General features: G+C 35.0%; 3 protein-coding genes across 5 annotated transcripts; all 3 read right to left on the reverse strand.

Moving 5' to 3' along the window:
- Window positions 1–1,146: 1,146 nt before the first annotated feature.
- LOC104801764 (transmembrane 9 superfamily member 2-like) lies at window positions 1,147–6,791 on the reverse strand. Of its 3 annotated transcripts, none has more exons than XM_010525111.1 (7): window positions 6,540–6,791; window positions 3,713–3,753; window positions 2,788–3,373; window positions 2,558–2,695; window positions 2,304–2,460; window positions 1,735–2,219; window positions 1,147–1,645 (listed from the first exon to the last, which is right to left on the reverse strand). In XM_010525111.1, the coding sequence occupies exons 1-7, from the start codon at window positions 6,689–6,691 to the stop codon at window positions 1,426–1,428; spliced, it is 1,779 nt and encodes a 592-aa protein (XP_010523413.1). In that variant the 5' UTR covers window positions 6,692–6,791; the 3' UTR covers window positions 1,147–1,425. The 3 variants fall into 3 exon arrangements, with proteins under 3 accessions (XP_010523413.1, XP_010523412.1, XP_010523411.1); XM_010525110.1 differs by lacking the exon at window positions 3,713–3,753 and adding an exon at window positions 6,177–6,217; XM_010525109.2 differs by lacking the exon at window positions 6,540–6,791 and adding an exon at window positions 4,076–4,326.
- A 5,947-nt stretch (window positions 6,792–12,738) lies between these two features.
- On the reverse strand, window positions 12,739–15,819 carry LOC104801763 (transmembrane 9 superfamily member 2-like). The gene is made up of 7 exons (XM_010525107.2): window positions 15,668–15,819; window positions 15,305–15,345; window positions 14,380–14,965; window positions 14,150–14,287; window positions 13,896–14,052; window positions 13,327–13,811; window positions 12,739–13,237 (listed from the first exon to the last, which is right to left on the reverse strand). Exons 1-7 carry the CDS (start codon window positions 15,817–15,819, stop codon window positions 13,018–13,020), a joined length of 1,779 nt encoding a protein of 592 aa, XP_010523409.1. The 3' UTR covers window positions 12,739–13,017.
- A 1,372-nt stretch (window positions 15,820–17,191) lies between these two features.
- LOC104801845 (transmembrane 9 superfamily member 2-like) lies at window positions 17,192–20,142 on the reverse strand. The gene is made up of 8 exons (XM_010525229.2): window positions 19,889–20,142; window positions 19,526–19,566; window positions 18,601–19,186; window positions 18,371–18,508; window positions 18,236–18,273; window positions 18,046–18,164; window positions 17,477–17,961; window positions 17,192–17,387 (listed from the first exon to the last, which is right to left on the reverse strand). The coding sequence occupies exons 1-8, from the start codon at window positions 20,038–20,040 to the stop codon at window positions 17,192–17,194; spliced, it is 1,755 nt and encodes a 584-aa protein (XP_010523531.1). The 5' UTR covers window positions 20,041–20,142.
- Window positions 20,143–21,073: the final 931 nt, after the last annotated feature.

Genomic DNA, 21,073 nt, shown 5'->3' on the forward strand with positions numbered 1-21,073 from the left:
TTTTTTGCTGAGTCAGCAGTTGCGTTTGTTTGATTTGGACAAAATTTAAAAGTCTGAGTATTTATGTGGGAGTTTTGAAAAGTTCATGTATTTATATGACAATTTTATAGTTCGGATATTTATTTGGGATTTTTGTAAAAGTTCGGGTATTTTTATGTGATTATCCCTTATTATTATTATTATTATTATTAAGAAAAATCTCAAAACAATATTTGAATTTTTCAATTTTCACAAAATAAAATTTAAACTTTATTTTTTATCAAATAAAACATCAACTTTATTTTTCAATCACAAATAAATCCGAACTTTATAATCTTTGTCATTTTCAACCCTATTGTTTACATGATATTCCGATATCGTGAGACGTGAATGATGATGTGTCAAATACAGTCAAAATGTTGACTTGCCACATAGAATGTCAAAACACCACGTCAATAATAGAGTTAAAAATGAGAAAGATTATAAAGTTTGGATTTATTTGTGATTGAAAAATGAAGTTAGAGTTTTATTTTATAAAAAAACAAAATTTAGATTTTATTTTATAAAAATTGAAAAGTTAAAGGTATTGTTTTGGGATATTCCCTTGTTATTATTACTTGTCCATAAAAGAAACTTGGATCAAGGGCCCGTTACTACTGCATCAGATCAGACACCAGGTCAGGGAATATATCCGGATGGGGTTAAGGCCCTATCCTCCTACCATGGTTAAGCCTAACATGCATATGTAATCCAAATCCATAAACTTGGATTATGCATTAATGTGTTGTAAACAAGAGACGACAAACGGGTTGATCCCACCCGATTCAAGTGTCGCCTTCATTGGGTTGGATCCTATTCATTTTTGGAATCATAAATTTTAAATGGAGCAATTTCCATTTCAACCTACCAATCTTTTTTGGACTGGTGGCTTTAAACTGATTTTTTATTTTTAAAAAAATCAGATATTAAAAATATACAATCTGTTCGTAGAAATTCGAAATTTTTTTCACTACAAAGATGTATTTTTTCTTTTCATTTTGGTATCAGACATGTTGTTTGGTAACCAGTAATGCTTTTAAATAAACTATAGTTAGAATTAAATCTCTTTTTCATCTTTGTTATCAGCCCAACATGGATGACATTTATTAGATACAGAAAAGAAAAACATAAAAGAAATGGTTCGGGTATCATGCTTTAAAATAGAAAAGAAAAGGTACAAGTAATTCACCATTAAAAAAAAACTCTCCTAAAAAAAGGCACAAAATTTTAAAGACAACGAGTGAGAAACACCTAAAGAGAGGAGACAAAGATATGTGCTTCGAAAACCAGACCATTGTCCTTTTGTATCGAATAACATGTCACATGATATGATATGATGTACTCTTTTTCCTTTTCATCTCCTCCTAACAAAAATCGCAAAAATACGGGGAGAGAGGGGAAAGGGAATTACTCGCATTTGATGGACTTGTAGATGTGGCGGACGAAGAGAAGGGACGAGCGGAAGCCGATGGACCCGAGCATGAGGAAGAAGCCGTAGCAGATGCAGGCCATGTACCCGAAGAAGAACGACGTTTGCATGAATCCCGTCATGTCCGATCTCCCGTAGTAATAGTACACGCAATACCCGTATATAAACATCCCCGTCGATCCTCCACACAGGAATGACCTGCCCCCCACCCCCCATTTCATTATTGTTATAATCCAACGAAATTCGATCATCATTATTTAAAAATACTGGATAAATGTATTATTTACCTCCACCACCACTCGTGGTCTTCGGCTGCGAGCTGGAAGTAGGTGAGAGCCACCGTTATGAAAGCAGTGACGATGAGAAGAATGATGAAGACGATGAAGAGGATGCTGTAAATGGTGTAGATCCTGTGGCCCCACACGCTGGCGAATATGTAGTACAGCTCTATGTAGATGGCGCTGAATGGTAAGAAACCAGCCATCGCCATCTGAGGAATTGCGCTTCTGTACCACGGCAATGGCGGTATCTCCCTCGGGTACTTTGTGGTTCGGCATGGCGCTTGGAACTCGGCTTTGCTGTTTTTACCGGCAATTCCGCCCAACACGAGCAACGGCGATGTGACAAGTGTCCATATGAGGACGATCACCATGATGGTTCCAAAGGGCAATGCTGCCGTAGCGTTGTAAGCGATGGCGACTGTGTTGAGGAAGCAGAAGGTCAGGAAGAGAGGGCCGCAGAAGAGGCATCCGGTCAGCAATAAATTCCTCACCTGATCAAAAGGAATGTCAGAAATATATATCTATGTAAATGTTTTATCGTCTCCAGTTGTGTTAAAAACGTTACAAGGCCTTACCCAGTTCTTTCCTTCGAGTTGACCATAGAAAGACGCTGCTGTGTAGCCAGCGATTCCGGATGTCAGAGCATAGATGACGACCAGAGCAGTGAAGAGTGCTCCACGGTTGTATGGATAGAACACTCCAACCAGAGCAAGCATGAAAATGAAGACAGTGCTGGTACCATCGAGGAAAAGTACCGATAATATAATCAGGATAAGACATACACAGATGTCTTGAATGATGAAATGCAATCTTCGATCAAGGAACTTACAGAGTAAACAATTGAGTACCGCTACCAAGACATGCAGCAAACAGAGATTTGTGCTTTGGGAAACGAAACACGTCGCCATGGATGTACTTCCATCCAGTTTCCTCTTGATCATCTGCAGCTTCTTCGTCTTGGGCATACCTTGTAGGTTTCCAAACAAAAAACAAAGGGTAAGTAAAGAAAAGTCACATCAATAATGGCGAAGAAATAATAAAGTCAATACCTAAACTTACTTCATGAAATCATTCTTGAGGACTCGCATCAAGATAGTTGCAAGGAAACCGGTCAAGAGGAGGACAGTGACACAGGAGTTTATAATGGAGAACCAATGAATTTCCAAGTGATGTGGCAGAGATGAAGACATGGAGTACTTCTCCATTCTTTTCTCAAATGGAATCTCGGTTTCCTTCCACTTAACAGTGTACATAAACTCTGCATCAACTTCCTTGTCCTCAGTTAAGTCCACAAGGGAATGAGGATCCATTCTGGCACTGATTTCAATCACATGGTCCTTGTTGTAGAGAATCTCAAATTGGATATGTTTGTACAGGAAGTACTTGAACTCACTCGGATCAGACTTTCGCTCCTTGTCCACCTTTCCTATGAAACCCCAGATAGGCAAATCATCGTAATACATTTGGAAATAGAAATCTTTCTCAACAGCCCTCCTAAACTGTTTGACCTCATCTTTGCTAAGCTTCTTTTTGCAGTACACCTCAGAGTCTTTTTCCTCTCTGAAGTTGAGTTTGTATGGAGCACTAACGAGTCGATCCCCATTCAAAACCTCACCAAGGGCTTCCTTCTTCTCCTTCACACCATCTGTGAATCACATCCAATCAGATCAGCAAATGAAATGGATCACAGTCCATGATCTAAAACACTGTACTTGAAAATTTGAATCAAGTATCCATCTAGACTGCAAACTTTCCAAATTTTATATTTCTAGTCTCATTTGGTCCTAAACTGAGTGATGAATTGGAATTCATGAATATGAGATGGGTTTAGTTTTTCCTTTACACTCCCCCTAGTACTGTTCTTTCTCACTTGTAGCAGTAACTCAATCAGTCAAGACATATACATCTTGCTGCCTTGAAATCAACGTAATGCTAGATAGAAAGAAAACAATAAACAAATTTCGCTAGTGAGACGTAACCGTACCTGGAACACAAAAGGGCAGATCGAAATATCGATATGTTTCACTGCAATCACCGTCGAAGAAAACGCACAATCAGTAATCACGATATCAAACCTAAATTGAAAGGCGCACGAACGAACACAAAGATACGTCCCCATCACTGCCGACAACATTCCAAAAACTAGTTCTTCTTCTCATTCCCTGGAATTGCATTACGCATTTCACACCGTTCTCGAATTTCGAGATCGCGCTAGCGACCGATTCATTTTAAAAAGCAGTTCACAACAATCGCATGCGCAGCAGACGATCAACACCTCAAACCTCCGTTTGGAAGCCGAGAAAATCTCAGATCTAAGTCCGGATGAAGAGCTGATAGGGATGGTTACCTGGGATTGTGAAAGGGTCCGACCTTGTTGGCGTAGAGAGGAACGGAGTCAGCTTCCTTGTAACGGTGGTCGGAGGCGTCGGATCTGACATGGTAGACGCCGGAGAAGAGAAGAGCTCCGATGAAGAGAAGCAGCACCGTCGGTGCTCTCATGGCGTTTTTTCTCCCGTTCCTAAGAGGAGGAGATGGGGGGAAATCGTGAGATCTGGACTTCGATTTTATTTCGGAGGAACGAAAATGGCCATCATGACTCGGCGATGAATTGTTATATTTATATCCAAATCACATTTTTCATTTTCATTTTCATTTTTTTCCCTCGATTTCGTTTTAAATCACTACGTTTATATAATTCAAATTAGAACAAAAGAAAATGTGTTGAAACATTTTTAAAACGTTATGGATGTGAAATTTTAAAACGGTCTATAATTTGTCATTATGGAAAAAATATTGACCCTTATCTACAAAACTTCATGGATAGAATTTTTTTTTAAATTAAAAAATATCTTGTAAGGGGGTTCCAATTGTCGTCTTTCCATAGATGGTGTTTGGGAGATTTGTTGTCTAGCAGATAAAAATATCTGTTGGTAATTTTTTTTTCTTGTTTCATTAACATTATCTATGTATTCATACACATTGTTTCCTTTTAAAGAAAACAAAAGGGAAATATTTTTTTTAGGGAAAATATAGAGAGAATAAATTTTTTTTTTTAAAAAAAGGTGCGTGGGTGTGTTATCATGCAACCAAATCGTCCGAACGTTATATAAAAAAAATGTATAATTTCATTAAAAAATTAATTACGCATAAACAAAATGTAACGTGCATAAGTCGTATGGTTTCCATGTTGTCTCAACAACACAATAAGAATCATAGCATTACATAGATACTTACCAAAATATACAATTATATAATTTAATGTAAATAATTTCTATATAAATAAATTACATAGTTACATGTAATGCTTTTTAATGATAGTTTTTATAGCTTATTACTAAATGAAAACCGAAATGATAACAATATATAAAATAATAAAATGGAATTGGGCCACAAATGAAGACAGATGCAACCTTGAGATAGGCCCAATATAAAGAAAACGGAACGAACGTGATCTAGTTTTAAGCCCAATGGTAGCAGAAAGCCTGTACCTTGTATATATACACACCTGAATTTTTTAAATTTCACAAATATACAAACTAAAAGTCCTTGTGTTTTTTTACGCGGGCTTTTGCCAAAAATCGTAAAATGTGTATATTTTTTTTACAAAATTAAAAGGTAATATATATGTATTTGTAAAATTTAAAAAGTTTCGTTTTTTTTTTGTGATACTCCATATATTATACATTTATATAATTGCAACAAAAAGAAAGAGTTGAATAAAGAAGAGATGTATTGTAACAAAGGGAGAAAGGGACAGTGACTGTGTCGCTCGTAAACAAAACCGCGTTTCCCCCCTTGAAGCCGAAGAAAGAAAGAATGCGACCATTTCAAACTCCGTACAGTAAACAAAAGGGATTAAAACCCTTGAATTTTTTTTTTTTTTCCTGGATACATGAAGAAAGAACAATTCCACAACGCTACTATACGTGAATATACAATATACAATATATATATATATATAGGCCATCCACGCGTCTAGGAATTGTAACGCGTAAATTCATTCACAGATATCTCTATTAGTATATAAAGCTTCACGTCGGCACTCTCTGCTGGATACAGATCTACCATCTATTATTTCTCCAAAAAAAAAGAAGAAGAAGACAACCACTTAGCCATTGAACCAAAGCGAGATCAGCAAATGAAATGGATCACAGTCCATGATCTAAAACACTGTACTTGAAAATTTGAATCAAGTATCCATCTAGACTGCAAACTTTCCAAATTTTATATTTCTAGTCTCATTTGGTCCTAAACTGAGTGATGAATTGGAATTCATGAATATGAGATGGGTTTAGTTTTTCCTTTACACTCCCCCTAGTACTGTTCTTTCTCACTTGTAGCAGTAACTCAATCAGTCAAGACATATACATCTTGCTGCCTTGAAATCAACGTAATGCTAGATAGAAAGAAAACAATAAACAAATTTCGCTAGTGAGACGTAACCGTACCTGGAACACAAAAGGGCAGATCGAAATATCGATATGTTTCACTGCAATCACCGTCGAAGAAAACGCACAATCAGTAATCACGATATCAAACCTAAATTGAAAGGCGCACGAACGAACACAAAGATACGTCCCCATCACTGCCGACAACATTCCAAAAACTAGTTCTTCTTCTCATTCCCTGGAATTGCATTACGCATTTCACACCGTTCTCGAATTTCGAGATCGCGCTAGCGACCGATTCATTTTAAAAAGCAGTTCACAACAATCGCATGCGCAGCAGACGATCAACACCTCAAACCTCCGTTTGGAAGCCGAGAAAATCTCAGATCTAAGTCCGGATGAAGAGCTGATAGGGATGGTTACCTGGGATTGTGAAAGGGTCCGACCTTGTTGGCGTAGAGAGGAACGGAGTCAGCTTCCTTGTAACGGTGGTCGGAGGCGTCGGATCTGACATGGTAGACGCCGGAGAAGAGAAGAGCTCCGATGAAGAGAAGCAGCACCGTCGGTGCTCTCATGGCGTTTTTTCTCCCGTTCCTAAGAGGAGGAGATGGGGGGAAATCGTGAGATCTGGACTTCGATTTTATTTCGGAGGAACGAAAATGGCCATCATGACTCGGCGATGAATTGTTATATTTATATCCAAATCACATTTTTCATTTTCATTTTCATTTTTTTCCCTCGATTTCGTTTTAAATCACTACGTTTATATAATTCAAATTAGAACAAAAGAAAATGTGTTGAAACATTTTTAAAACGTTATGGATGTGAAATTTTAAAACGGTCTATAATTTGTCATTATGGAAAAAATATTGACCCTTATCTACAAAACTTCATGGATAGAATTTTTTTTTAAATTAAAAAATATCTTGTAAGGGGGTTCCAATTGTCGTCTTTCCATAGATGGTGTTTGGGAGATTTGTTGTCTAGCAGATAAAAATATCTGTTGGTAATTTTTTTTTCTTGTTTCATTAACATTATCTATGTATTCATACACATTGTTTCCTTTTAAAGAAAACAAAAGGGAAATATTTTTTTTAGGGAAAATATAGAGAGAATAAATTTTTTTTTTTAAAAAAAGGTGCGTGGGTGTGTTATCATGCAACCAAATCGTCCGAACGTTATATAAAAAAAATGTATAATTTCATTAAAAAATTAATTACGCATAAACAAAATGTAACGTGCATAAGTCGTATGGTTCCCATGTTGTCTGTACCGCTACCAAGACATGCAGCAAACAGAGATTTGTGCTTTGGGAAACGAAACACGTCGCCATGGATGTACTTCCATCCAGTTTCCTCTTGATCATCTGCAGCTTCTTCGTCTTGGGCATACCTTGTAGGTTTCCAAACAAAAAACAAAGGGTAAGTAAAGAAAAGTCACATCAATAATGGCGAAGAAATAATAAAGTCAATACCTAAACTTACTTCATGAAATCATTCTTGAGGACTCGCATCAAGATAGTTGCAAGGAAACCGGTCAAGAGGAGGACAGTGACACACAACACGTGGAGCGAAAAGAATGTCTGTATTTTTTAAAATTTTTATTTTTAAACTATATATTTTCAATTTCATTATTAAAGACAATGTAACAACCCAGAAAATAACTCAAGTTCGCTTGAAAAAAAATTCAAATCTTTTATATCAAATTCAAACCTATGTTGTCTAACAGATTTAAATAATCCAAAAAATTTCTAAGATAAACAGATTCAAGTTAATGAACTTTTTTGATAAATCGGTTCGTGGAATCGGTTTTATTTATCGATTTAATTTGTTTGCGTTATTTAATCCTGGGATTAACGATGTGGCAATTATTATACATTAATTGTCTGATATGATATATCGTCATTTGGTGGAATGTTCATTGATATTAAAAGTTTTAGGTTCTAAAATTTACAAAAAGTATAAGTTAAATATTAAACGTATTGGAAAGAAGATTGCTACTTTGAGGAAATACCAAAATTGAGATTTTATGGTCAAGCCGATGCATATTACATATATATATATATGTCCATAAACAAAATTTTAACTTAAAAATGGTAGGATAACTAATTCCTCGACTTGTAGTTTTTTATTAGAATCTCTAAACTTGCAACACAGTTCCGATTAAAATTTCCACCAACATTAACCATCATTTCTGTTAAATATTGTCTACATGATATTCCACGTCATAATAATTGCCACATCGTTAATCCCAGGATTAAATAACGCAAGCAAATTAAATCGATAAATAAAACCGATTCCACGAACCGATTTATCAAAAAAGTTCATTAACTTGAATCTGTTTATCTTAGAAATTTTTTGGATTATTTAAATCTGTTAGACAACATAGGTTTGAATTTGATATAAAAGATTTGAATTTTTTTTCAAGCGAACTTGAGTTATTTTCTGGGTTGTTACATTGTCTTTAATAATGAAATTGAAAATATATAGTTTAAAAATAAAAATTTTAAAAAATACAGACATTCTTTTCGCTCCACGTGTTGCAAACTCTGAAAAACAAATCAATGATGTCCATAAAGTATAACATAACAAATTATTTTAAAAAATATTGTTCAATCCCATAAACAAACAAAAAAAGAATAGTAGAAAAGAATGATTCATCTCTTGAGAAAATATATAAAAAAAAATAAGAGATATAGAAGAGATGTGATATTAAGTTACGAAATATAAATCAATTCCACTAAATGATATTGGTTTAAATTTATTTGTCATACATTTTTTGTTTTTAATCCAAAAGAGATAGAAGTCGAAGAATTACAAGTCAAATCTAGAGATGAAGTTGAAGAAGTCGAAGACCACAAAGATACAAGTCAAACCCAGGGATGAAGTCGAAGAAATCGAAAGTCGATGAAATCCTAGGAGAGATAGAAACCGAAGAAGAGACGAAATGGAAGAAGTCGACGGAGAGGGAAAATCGAATAAGAGATGTCGACGAAGAAGACGAAAGCAAAGAGGTTTAAGAAGAGGAATTAGGGTTCAATACGGAAGAAGGATTAGGATTTTATATATTTGGGAGAGAATTTTATGGTTTTTTATTTTTAAATGAACCATTAAATCTCGACTGTTTTAGCAATCTGATTTCATTTGCCGTTTATTTTTTTTAACGTTTCTTTAATTCAAGAATGGTTGTGGCAATTAATTTTGACATAAAATATGATATGGAATACCATGTAGGATAATATTTAATATAAATGACACTCAACGTTGATCAAACATTTAATTGGCTCTGTTTTACAAGTTCAAGCATTCTAATGACATGATTTGCAAGAATTTTTCCCTAGCCTACAAGGTAAGAAATTAGTTTTTCAACCATTTGCAAGTTGAGAAATTTTTATGTATCTATAAAATTTTGTTCTTTTTCATTTTTTTTGACATGACAGTATTAAATAAAAAGATGTAGAATATGATTGTCTAAATCATATATATATGTATATATATATGTATGTTTAAATATTTGTATATATATTTGTATAAATATGTATCGTATATATGTATATATAAATATGTATATGTGTATATACGTATACGTATATGAATATACGTATTAATTGACTTTCTCTGCCGTGAATGTTTTATCTCTTGTAACATTGCATTAATCATAATTTTGAAGTGAATAAGAATTAAAATATTTTTATGGTCCACTTGACCATTGGATTTGATGCCAAAAGAGTCAAATTGGATAACTAATATTATCATTACCATTTTGCATTAAATTAAATTATTACCACCAAATGCATGAAATATATGATTCAATTTTAATAGATATTAAGATGAGAAATTTTATAAAAAATATTGCTACACCATAATGTGATATTTAATTTTTTAAATTAGTTTATAAACAAATTAATAATATAAATATTACTCCATTTCACACCATATATATATAATACGAAATAAATCTAAAAAACAATAACATATATAATACAAAATTCACAATAAATTAACAACAATATATATATCTAATAATATCTTTTTTCTGACTGTTTTTTATGTAATGTTTGAATTTTTTTTATAATATATAGTAAATTTATAAAATAAATTTATATTGAAATATGAGATGATTTATATATAAAACAATATTATTATTATAGTGATAATATAATGATATTTATATTCTTTTATTTATTCATTTCTTTAATGATTGAATATGTTTTCCGTCCGGGAGAATCTGTTTTTTGTTCGGGAGAACTGTTTTTTATCCGGTTAAAAAACAGTTTTTTCGGATAAAAAATAGTTCTCCCGGACGAAAATGGGTGTTAGATGAAAAACATGTTTCATAGATGAAAAAACAGTTCTCCCGGATAACACAGTTTCCAAAAAACAATTACTTTTTTATGCTGCATATTTTTCGGAGCACTAAATGATAATATTGAATTTAGATAATAAAGTAAGGATTTTGTCAAAAATTTATATAAAGGTATAGTTTGCAAAGGAAGAAAAAAAAAATATAGATTTCCAATGTGACATATATGACACAACAACATAAATTTTCACATTAGTTTTCAACCGAATTTGAAGTTTAAGAATTTTTAAGGGTTTTCACCTTACATAATATATAAAATATTTTTTAATACATTCATATCAATAATATTTTATAATCAAATAAAAAATAACTCGCACGTTACGCATAAAAAAATCGAGATTTAAGACACTCATAACAAATTGTTTACATCGAACTTATATAACGTGTAGACAACGACACTCATATTTTTATACAACTTTATATTTTTTAATATTCATTCTATAAATAATACAATGATGATTTACAATAATTAAATTACATAGATATATTTTTGGATGAATGTAACAAATAATCTTTATAAGTTTTTATTATATTAATGTCAACAAATGATACAATTCAAAAAAAATTTAACCCGCGCAGCGCGCGGGTCCTCATCTAGTAAAAATAATAATAATACATTATTATTTTTAATAAGTATTTTAAAATAATAATAATGCATTATTATGTATATATAATTATAATTATTTTTATTTTAATATATATATGCATTAGTAATAATATATGTGCATTAGTAATATATATACTAAAAATAAATTTAATTATTAAAAATAATAATGCATTATTATTATTTTAAAATACTAATATATTTACATAATATATATATTTAATTATAATTATTTTTATGTATTATTATTATTTTTAATAATAAATTTAATTATAAATATTTTTATTGTAATATATATGCATTAGTAATGATATATATATATATTGTAGTTATATGTATATGTGTTTTATTAATTATAAATTATTTTATTTTTAATATATATATATATATATTTGTATATATATGTGAATTTATATGCATATATTAATTTAAATACATGTAGATGAATCTTTGGATATTTAATAATATTTTTAAATGATGAGTCAGCAGTTTTTTGCTGAGTCGGCAGTTTTTTTTGCTGAGTCAGCAGTTGCGTTTGTTTGATTTGGACAAAATTTAAAAGTCTGGGTATTTATGTGGGAGTTTTGAAAAGTTCATGTATTTATATGACAATTTTATAGTTCGGGTATTTATTTGGGATTTTTGTAAAAGTTCAGGTATTTTTATGTGATTACCCCTTATTATTATTATTATTATTATTAAGAAAAATCTCAAAACAATATTTGAATTTTTCAATTTTTACAAAATAAAATTTAAACTTTATTTTTTATCAAATAAAACATCAACTTTATTTTTCAATCACAAATAAATCCGAACTTTATAATCTTTGTCATTTTCAACCCTATTGTTTACATGATATTCCGATATCGTGAGACGTGAATGATGATGTGTCAAATACAGTCAAAATGTTGACTTGCCACATAGAATGTCAAAACACCACGTCAATAATAGAGTTAAAAATGAGAAAGATTATAAAGTTTGGATTTATTTGTGATTGAAAAATGAAGTTAGAGTTTTATTTTATAAAAAAACAAAATTTAGATTTTATTTTATAAAAATTGAAAAGTTAAAGGTATTGTTTTGGGATATTCCCTTGTTATTATTACTTGTCCATAAAAGAAACTTGGATCAAGGGCCCGTTACTACTGCATCAGATCAGACACCAGGTCAGGGAATATATCCGGATGGGGTTAAGGCCCTATCCTCCTACCATGGTTAAGCCTAACATGCATATGTAATCCAAATCCATAAACTTGGATTATGCATTAATGTGTTGTAAACAAGAGACGACAAACGGGTTGATCCCACCCGATTCAAGTGTCGCCTTCATTGGGTTGGATCCTATTCATTTTTGGAATCATAAATTTTAAATGGAGCAATTTCCATTTCAACCTACCAATCTTTTTTGGACTGGTGGCTTTAAACTGATTTTTTATTTTTAAAAAAATCAGATATTAAAAATATACAATCTGTTCGTAGAAATTCGAAATTTTTTTCACTACAAAGATGTATTTTTTCTTTTCATTTTGGTATCAGACATGTTGTTTGGTAACCAGTAATGCTTTTAAATAAACTATAGTTAGAATTAAATCTCTTTTTCATCTTTGTTATCAGCCCAACATGGATGACATTTATTAGATACAGAAAAGAAAAACATAAAAGAAATGGTTCGGGTATCATGCTTTAAAATAGAAAAGAAAAGGTACAAGTAATTCACCATTAAAAAAAAACTCTCCTAAAAAAAGGCACAAAATTTTAAAGACAACGAGTGAGAAACACCTAAAGAGAGGAGACAAAGATATGTGCTTCGAAAACCAGACCATTGTCCTTTTGTATCGAATAACATGTCACATGATATGATATGATGTACTCTTTTTCCTTTTCATCTCCTCCTAACAAAAATCGCAAAAATACGGGGAGAGAGGGGAAAGGGAATTACTCGCATTTGATGGACTTGTAGATGTGGCGGACGAAGAGAAGGGACGAGCGGAAGCCGATGGACCCGAGCATGAGGAAGAAGCCGTAGCAGATGCAGGCCATGTACCCGAAGAAGAACGACGTTTGCATGAATCCCGTCATGTCCGATCTCCCGTAGTAATAGTACACGCAATACCCGTATATAAACATCCCCGTCGATCCTCCACACAGGAATGACCTGCCCCCCACCCCCCATTTCATTATTGTTATAATCCAACGAAATTCGATCATCATTATTTAAAAATACTGGATAAATGTATTATTTACCTCCACCACCACTCGTGGTCTTCGGCTGCGAGCTGGAAGTAGGTGAGAGCCACCGTTATGAAAGCAGTGACGATGAGAAGAATGATGAAGACGATGAAGAGGATGCTGTAAATGGTGTAGATCCTGTGGCCCCACACGCTGGCGAATATGTAGTACAGCTCTATGTAGATGGCGCTGAATGGTAAGAAACCAGCCATCGCCATCTGAGGAATTGCGCTTCTGTACCACGGCAATGGCGGTATCTCCCTCGGGTACTTTGTGGTTCGGCATGGCGCTTGGAACTCGGCTTTGCTGTTTTTACCGGCAATTCCGCCCAACACGAGCAACGGCGATGTGACAAGTGTCCATATGAGGACGATCACCATGATGGTTCCAAAGGGCAATGCTGCCGTAGCGTTGTAAGCGATGGCGACTGTGTTGAGGAAGCAGAAGGTCAGGAAGAGAGGGCCGCAGAAGAGGCATCCGGTCAGCAATAAATTCCTCACCTGATCAAAAGGAATGTCAGAAATATATATCTATGTAAATGTTTTATCGTCTCCAGTTGTGTTAAAAACGTTACAAGGCCTTACCCAGTTCTTTCCTTCGAGTTGACCATAGAAAGACGCTGCTGTGTAGCCAGCGATTCCGGATGTCAGAGCATAGATGACGACCAGAGCAGTGAAGAGTGCTCCACGGTTGTATGGATAGAACACTCCAACCAGAGCAAGCATGAAAATGAAGACAGTGCTGGTACCATCGAGGAAAAGTACCGATAATATAATCAGGATAAGACATACACAGATGTCTTGAATGATGAAATGCAATCTTCGATCAAGGAACTTACAGAGTAAACAATTGAGTACCGCTACCAAGACATGCAGCAAACAGAGATTTGTGCTTTGGGAAACGAAACACGTCGCCATGGATGTACTTCCATCCAGTTTCCTCTTGATCATCTGCAGCTTCTTCGTCTTGGGCATACCTTGTAGGTTTCCAAACAAAAAACAAAGGGTAAGTAAAGAAAAGTCACATCAATAATGGCGAAGAAATAATAAAGTCAATACCTAAACTTACTTCATGAAATCATTCTTGAGGACTCGCATCAAGATAGTTGCAAGGAAACCGGTCAAGAGGAGGACAGTGACACAGGAGTTTATAATGGAGAACCAATGAATTTCCAAGTGATGTGGCAGAGATGAAGACATGGAGTACTTCTCCATTCTTTTCTCAAATGGAATCTCGGTTTCCTTCCACTTAACAGTGTACATAAACTCTGCATCAACTTCCTTGTCCTCAGTTAAGTCCACAAGGGAATGAGGATCCATTCTGGCACTGATTTCAATCACATGGTCCTTGTTGTAGAGAATCTCAAATTGGATATGTTTGTACAGGAAGTACTTGAACTCACTCGGATCAGACTTTCGCTCCTTGTCCACCTTTCCTATGAAACCCCAGATAGGCAAATCATCGTAATACATTTGGAAATAGAAATCTTTCTCAACAGCCCTCCTAAACTGTTTGACCTCATCTTTGCTAAGCTTCTTTTTGCAGTACACCTCAGAGTCTTTTTCCTCTCTGAAGTTGAGTTTGTATGGAGCACTAACGAGTCGATCCCCATTCAAAACCTCACCAAGGGCTTCCTTCTTCTCCTTCACACCATCTGTGAATCACATCCAATCAGATCAGCAAATGAAATGGATCACAGTCCATGATCTAAAACACTGTACTTGAAAATTTGAATCAAGTATCCATCTAGACTGCAAACTTTCCAAATTTTATATTTCTAGTCTCATTTGGTCCTAAACTGAGTGATGAATTGGAATTCATGAATATGAGATGGGTTTAGTTTTTCCTTTACACTCCCCCTAGTACTGTTCTTTCTCACTTGTAGCAGTAACTCAATCAGTCAAGACATATACATCTTGCTGCCTTGAAATCAACGTAATGCTAGATAGAAAGAAAACAATAAACAAATTTCGCTAGTGAGACGTAACCGTACCTGGAACACAAAAGGGCAGATCGAAATATCGATATGTTTCACTGCAATCACCGTCGAAGAAAACGCACAATCAGTAATCACGATATCAAACCTAAATTGAAAGGCGCACGAACGAACACAAAGATACGTCCCCATCACTGCCGACAACATTCCAAAAACTAGTTCTTCTTCTCATTCCCTGGAATTGCATTACGCATTTCACACCGTTCTCGAATTTCGAGATCGCGCTAGCGACCGATTCATTTTAAAAAGCAGTTCACAACAATCGCATGCGCAGCAGACGATCAACACCTCAAACCTCCGTTTGGAAGCCGAGAAAATCTCAGATCTAAGTCCGGATGAAGAGCTGATAGGGATGGTTACCTGGGATTGTGAAAGGGTCCGACCTTGTTGGCGTAGAGAGGAACGGAGTCAGCTTCCTTGTAACGGTGGTCGGAGGCGTCGGATCTGACATGGTAGACGCCGGAGAAGAGAAGAGCTCCGATGAAGAGAAGCAGCACCGTCGGTGCTCTCATGGCGTTTTTTCTCCCGTTCCTAAGAGGAGGAGATGGGGGGAAATCGTGAGATCTGGACTTCGATTTTATTTCGGAGGAACGAAAATGGCCATCATGACTCGGCGATGAATTGTTATATTTATATCCAAATCACATTTTTCATTTTCATTTTCATTTTTTTCCCTCGATTTCGTTTTAAATCACTACGTTTATATAATTCAAATTAGAACAAAAGAAAATGTGTTGAAACATTTTTAAAACGTTATGGATGTGAAATTTTAAAACGGTCTATAATTTGTCATTATGGAAAAAATATTGACCCTTATCTACAAAACTTCATGGATAGAATTTTTTTTTAAATTAAAAAATATCTTGTAAGGGGGTTCCAATTGTCGTCTTTCCATAGATGGTGTTTGGGAGATTTGTTGTCTAGCAGATAAAAATATCTGTTGGTAATTTTTTTTTCTTGTTTCATTAACATTATCTATGTATTCATACACATTGTTTCCTTTTAAAGAAAACAAAAGGGAAATATTTTTTTTAGGGAAAATATAGAGAGAATAAATTTTTTTTTTTAAAAAAAGGTGCGTGGGTGTGTTATCATGCAACCAAATCGTCCGAACGTTATATAAAAAAAATGTATAATTTCATTAAAAAATTAATTACGCATAAACAAAATGTAACGTGCATAAGTCGTATGGTTTCCATGTTGTCTCAACAACACAATAAGAATCATAGCATTACATAGATACTTACCAAAATATACAATTATATAATTTAATGTAAATAATTTCTATATAAATAAATTACATAGTTACATGTAATGCTTTTTAATGATAGTTTTTATAGCTTATTACTAAATGAAAACCGAAATGATAACAATATATAAAATAATAAAATGGAATTGGGCCACAAATGAAGACAGATGCAACCTTGAGATAGGCCCAATATAAAGAAAACGGAACGAACGTGATCTAGTTTTAAGCCCAATGGTAGCAGAAAGCCTGTACCTTGTATATATACACACCTGAATTTTTTAAATTTCACAAATATACAAACTAAAAGTCCTTGTGTTTTTTTACGCGGGCTTTTGCCAAAAATCGTAAAATGTGTATATTTTTTTTACAAAATTAAAAGGTAATATATATGTATTTGTAAAATTTAAAAAGTTTCGTTTTTTTTTTGTGATACTCCATATATTATACATTTATATAATTGCAACAAAAAGAAAGAGTTGAATAAAGAAGAGATGTATTGTAACAAAGGGAGAAAGGGACAGTGACTGTGTCGCTCGTAAACAAAACCGCGTTTCCCCCCTTGAAGCCGAAGAAAGAAAGAATGCGACCATTTCAAACTCCGTACAGTAATGGTTTGTCCATCTCCTACAACGGCCCTAGCCCAGCGGCCCATGCCTTTGCTCGTGAATGGCAAGAAGAGACGAACCAAACTTGGCATTGGCTCCACAAAGCCGCCTGTACCCGAAGAAGAACGACGTTTGCATGAATCCCGTCATGTCCGATCTCCCGTAGTAATAGTACACGCAATACCCGTATATAAACATCCCCGTCGATCCTCCACACAGGAATGACCTGCCCCCCACCCCCCATTTCATTATTGTTATAATCCAACGAAATTCGATCATCATTATTTAAAAATACTGGATAAATGTATTATTTACCTCCACCACCACTCGTGGTCTTCGGCTGCGAGCTGGAAGTAGGTGAGAGCCACCGTTATGAAAGCAGTGACGATGAGAAGAATGATGAAGACGATGAAGAGGATGCTGTAAATGGTGTAGATCCTGTGGCCCCACACGCTGGCGAATATGTAGTACAGCTCTATGTAGATGGCGCTGAATGGTAAGAAACCAGCCATCGCCATCTGAGGAATTGCGCTTCTGTACCACGGCAATGGCGGTATCTCCCTCGGGTACTTTGTGGTTCGGCATGGCGCTTGGAACTCGGCTTTGCTGTTTTTACCGGCAATTCCGCCCAACACGAGCAACGGCGATGTGACAAGTGTCCATATGAGGACGATCACCATGATGGTTCCAAAGGGCAATGCTGCCGTAGCGTTGTAAGCGATGGCGACTGTGTTGAGGAAGCAGAAGGTCAGGAAGAGAGGGCCGCAGAAGAGGCATCCGGTCAGCAATAAATTCCTCACCTGATCAAAAGGAATGTCAGAAATATATATCTATGTAAATGTTTTATCGTCTCCAGTTGTGTTAAAAACGTTACAAGGCCTTACCCAGTTCTTTCCTTCGAGTTGACCATAGAAAGACGCTGCTGTGTAGCCAGCGATTCCGGATGTCAGAGCATAGATGACGACCAGAGCAGTGAAGAGTGCTCCACGGTTGTATGGATAGATTTAAAAAACAGAGTCGAACTGAACCGAATAAGATATAATCGTACCCGAACCGAATCCGGCATCAAAATCGACACTCCAACCAGAGCAAGCATGAAAATGAAGACAGTGCTGGTACCATCGAGGAAAAGTACCGATAATATAATCAGGATAAGACATACACAGATGTCTTGAATGATGAAATGCAATCTTCGATCAAGGAACTTACAGAGTAAACAATTGAGTACCGCTACCAAGACATGCAGCAAACAGAGATTTGTGCTTTGGGAAACGAAACACGTCGCCATGGATGTACTTCCATCCAGTTTCCTCTTGATCATCTGCAGCTTCTTCGTCTTGGGCATACCTTGTAGGTTTCCAAACAAAAAACAAAGGGTAAGTAAAGAAAAGTCACATCAATAATGGCGAAGAAATAATAAAGTCAATACCTAAACTTACTTCATGAAATCATTCTTGAGGACTCGCATCAAGATAGTTGCAAGGAAACCGGTCAAGAGGAGGACAGTGACACAGGAGTTTATAATGGAGAACCAATGAATTTCCAAGTGATGTGGCAGAGATGAAGACATGGAGTACTTCTCCATTCTTTTCTCAAATGGAATCTCGGTTTCCTTCCACTTAACAGTGTACATAAACTCTGCATCAACTTCCTTGTCCTCAGTTAAGTCCACAAGGGAATGAGGATCCATTCTGGCACTGATTTCAATCACATGGTCCTTGTTGTAGAGAATCTCAAATTGGATATGTTTGTACAGGAAGTACTTGAACTCACTCGGATCAGACTTTCGCTCCTTGTCCACCTTTCCTATGAAACCCCAGATAGGCAAATCATCGTAATACATTTGGAAATAGAAATCTTTCTCAACAGCCCTCCTAAACTGTTTGACCTCATCTTTGCTAAGCTTCTTTTTGCAGTACACCTCAGAGTCTTTTTCCTCTCTGAAGTTGAGTTTGTATGGAGCACTAACGAGTCGATCCCCATTCAAAACCTCACCAAGGGCTTCCTTCTTCTCCTTCACACCATCTGTGAATCACATCCAATCAGATCAGCAAATGAAATGGATCACAGTCCATGATCTAAAACACTGTACTTGAAAATTTGAATCAAGTATCCATCTAGACTGCAAACTTTCCAAATTTTATATTTCTAGTCTCATTTGGTCCTAAACTGAGTGATGAATTGGAATTCATGAATATGAGATGGGTTTAGTTTTTCCTTTACACTCCCCCTAGTACTGTTCTTTCTCACTTGTAGCAGTAACTCAATCAGTCAAGACATATACATCTTGCTGCCTTGAAATCAACGTAATGCTAGATAGAAAGAAAACAATAAACAAATTTCGCTAGTGAGACGTAACCGTACCTGGAACACAAAAGGGCAGATCGAAATATCGATATGTTTCACTGCAATCACCGTCGAAGAAAACGCACAATCAGTAATCACGATATCAAACCTAAATTGAAAGGCGCACGAACGAACACAAAGATACGTCCCCATCACTGCCGACAACATTCCAAAAACTAGTTCTTCTTCTCATTCCCTGGAATTGCATTACGCATTTCACACCGTTCTCGAATTTCGAGATCGCGCTAGCGACCGATTCATTTTAAAAAGCAGTTCACAACAATCGCATGCGCAGCAGACGATCAACACCTCAAACCTCCGTTTGGAAGCCGAGAAAATCTCAGATCTAAGTCCGGATGAAGAGCTGATAGGGATGGTTACCTGGGATTGTGAAAGGGTCCGACCTTGTTGGCGTAGAGAGGAACGGAGTCAGCTTCCTTGTAACGGTGGTCGGAGGCGTCGGATCTGACATGGTAGACGCCGGAGAAGAGAAGAGCTCCGATGAAGAGAAGCAGCACCGTCGGTGCTCTCATGGCGTTTTTTCTCCCGTTCCTAAGAGGAGGAGATGGGGGGAAATCGTGAGATCTGGACTTCGATTTTATTTCGGAGGAACGAAAATGGCCATCATGACTCGGCGATGAATTGTTATATTTATATCCAAATCACATTTTTCATTTTCATTTTCATTTTTTTCCCTCGATTTCGTTTTAAATCACTACGTTTATATAATTCAAATTAGAACAAAAGAAAATGTGTTGAAACATTTTTAAAACGTTATGGATGTGAAATTTTAAAACGGTCTATAATTTGTCATTATGGAAAAAATATTGACCCTTATCTACAAAACTTCATGGATAGAATTTTTTTTTAAATTAAAAAATATCTTGTAAGGGGGTTCCAATTGTCGTCTTTCCATAGATGGTGTTTGGGAGATTTGTTGTCTAGCAGATAAAAATATCTGTTGGTAATTTTTTTTTCTTGTTTCATTAACATTATCTATGTATTCATACACATTGTTTCCTTTTAAAGAAAACAAAAGGGAAATATTTTTTTTAGGGAAAATATAGAGAGAATAAATTTTTTTTTTTAAAAAAAGGTGCGTGGGTGTGTTATCATGCAACCAAATCGTCCGAACGTTATATAAAAAAAATGTATAATTTCATTAAAAAATTAATTACGCATAAACAAAATGTAACGTGCATAAGTCGTATGGTTTCCATGTTGTCTCAACAACACAATAAGAATCATAGCATTACATAGATACTTACCAAAATATACAATTATATAATTTAATGTAAATAATTTCTATATAAATAAATTACATAGTTACATGTAATGCTTTTTAATGATAGTTTTTATAGCTTATTACTAAATGAAAACCGAAATGATAACAATATATAAAATAATAAAATGGAATTGGGCCACAAATGAAGACAGATGCAACCTTGAGATAGGCCCAATATAAAGAAAACGGAACGAACGTGATCTAGTTTTAAGCCCAATGGTAGCAGAAAGCCTGTACCTTGTATATATACACACCTGAATTTTTTAAATTTCACAAATATA

The sequence above is a fragment of the Tarenaya hassleriana genome, unplaced genomic scaffold (assembly GCF_000463585.1).
Source record: "Tarenaya hassleriana unplaced genomic scaffold, ASM46358v1 Cleome75, whole genome shotgun sequence".
Classification (NCBI taxonomy): domain Eukaryota; kingdom Viridiplantae; phylum Streptophyta; class Magnoliopsida; order Brassicales; family Cleomaceae; genus Tarenaya; species Tarenaya hassleriana.

Excerpts from the sequence above, each read along its gene's own strand:
- LOC104801764 (XM_010525111.1), bottom strand. The coding sequence starts at position 6,691 with ATGAGAGCACCGACGGTGCTGCTTCTCTTCATCGGAGCTCTTCTCTTC. Across the intron at positions 3,754-6,539 it reads GGACCCTTTCACAATCCCAG|TGAAACATATCGATATTTCG; the intron begins GTAACCATCCCT and ends CGGTGATTGCAG. Across the intron at positions 2,220-2,303 it reads AACTCGAAGGAAAGAACTGG|GTGAGGAATTTATTGCTGAC; the intron begins GTAAGGCCTTGT and ends CCTTTTGATCAG.
- LOC104801845 (XM_010525229.2), bottom strand. The coding sequence starts at position 20,040 with ATGAGAGCACCGACGGTGCTGCTTCTCTTCATCGGAGCTCTTCTCTTC. Across the intron at positions 19,187-19,525 it reads TCTGCCCTTTTGTGTTCCAG|ATGGTGTGAAGGAGAAGAAG; the intron begins GTACGGTTACGT and ends TGTGATTCACAG. Across the intron at positions 17,388-17,476 it reads GACCACGAGTGGTGGTGGAG|GTCATTCCTGTGTGGAGGAT; the intron begins GTAAATAATACA and ends GGTGGGGGGCAG.
- LOC104801763 (XM_010525107.2), bottom strand. The coding sequence starts at position 15,819 with ATGAGAGCACCGACGGTGCTGCTTCTCTTCATCGGAGCTCTTCTCTTC. Across the intron at positions 14,966-15,304 it reads TCTGCCCTTTTGTGTTCCAG|ATGGTGTGAAGGAGAAGAAG; the intron begins GTACGGTTACGT and ends TGTGATTCACAG. Across the intron at positions 13,812-13,895 it reads AACTCGAAGGAAAGAACTGG|GTGAGGAATTTATTGCTGAC; the intron begins GTAAGGCCTTGT and ends CCTTTTGATCAG.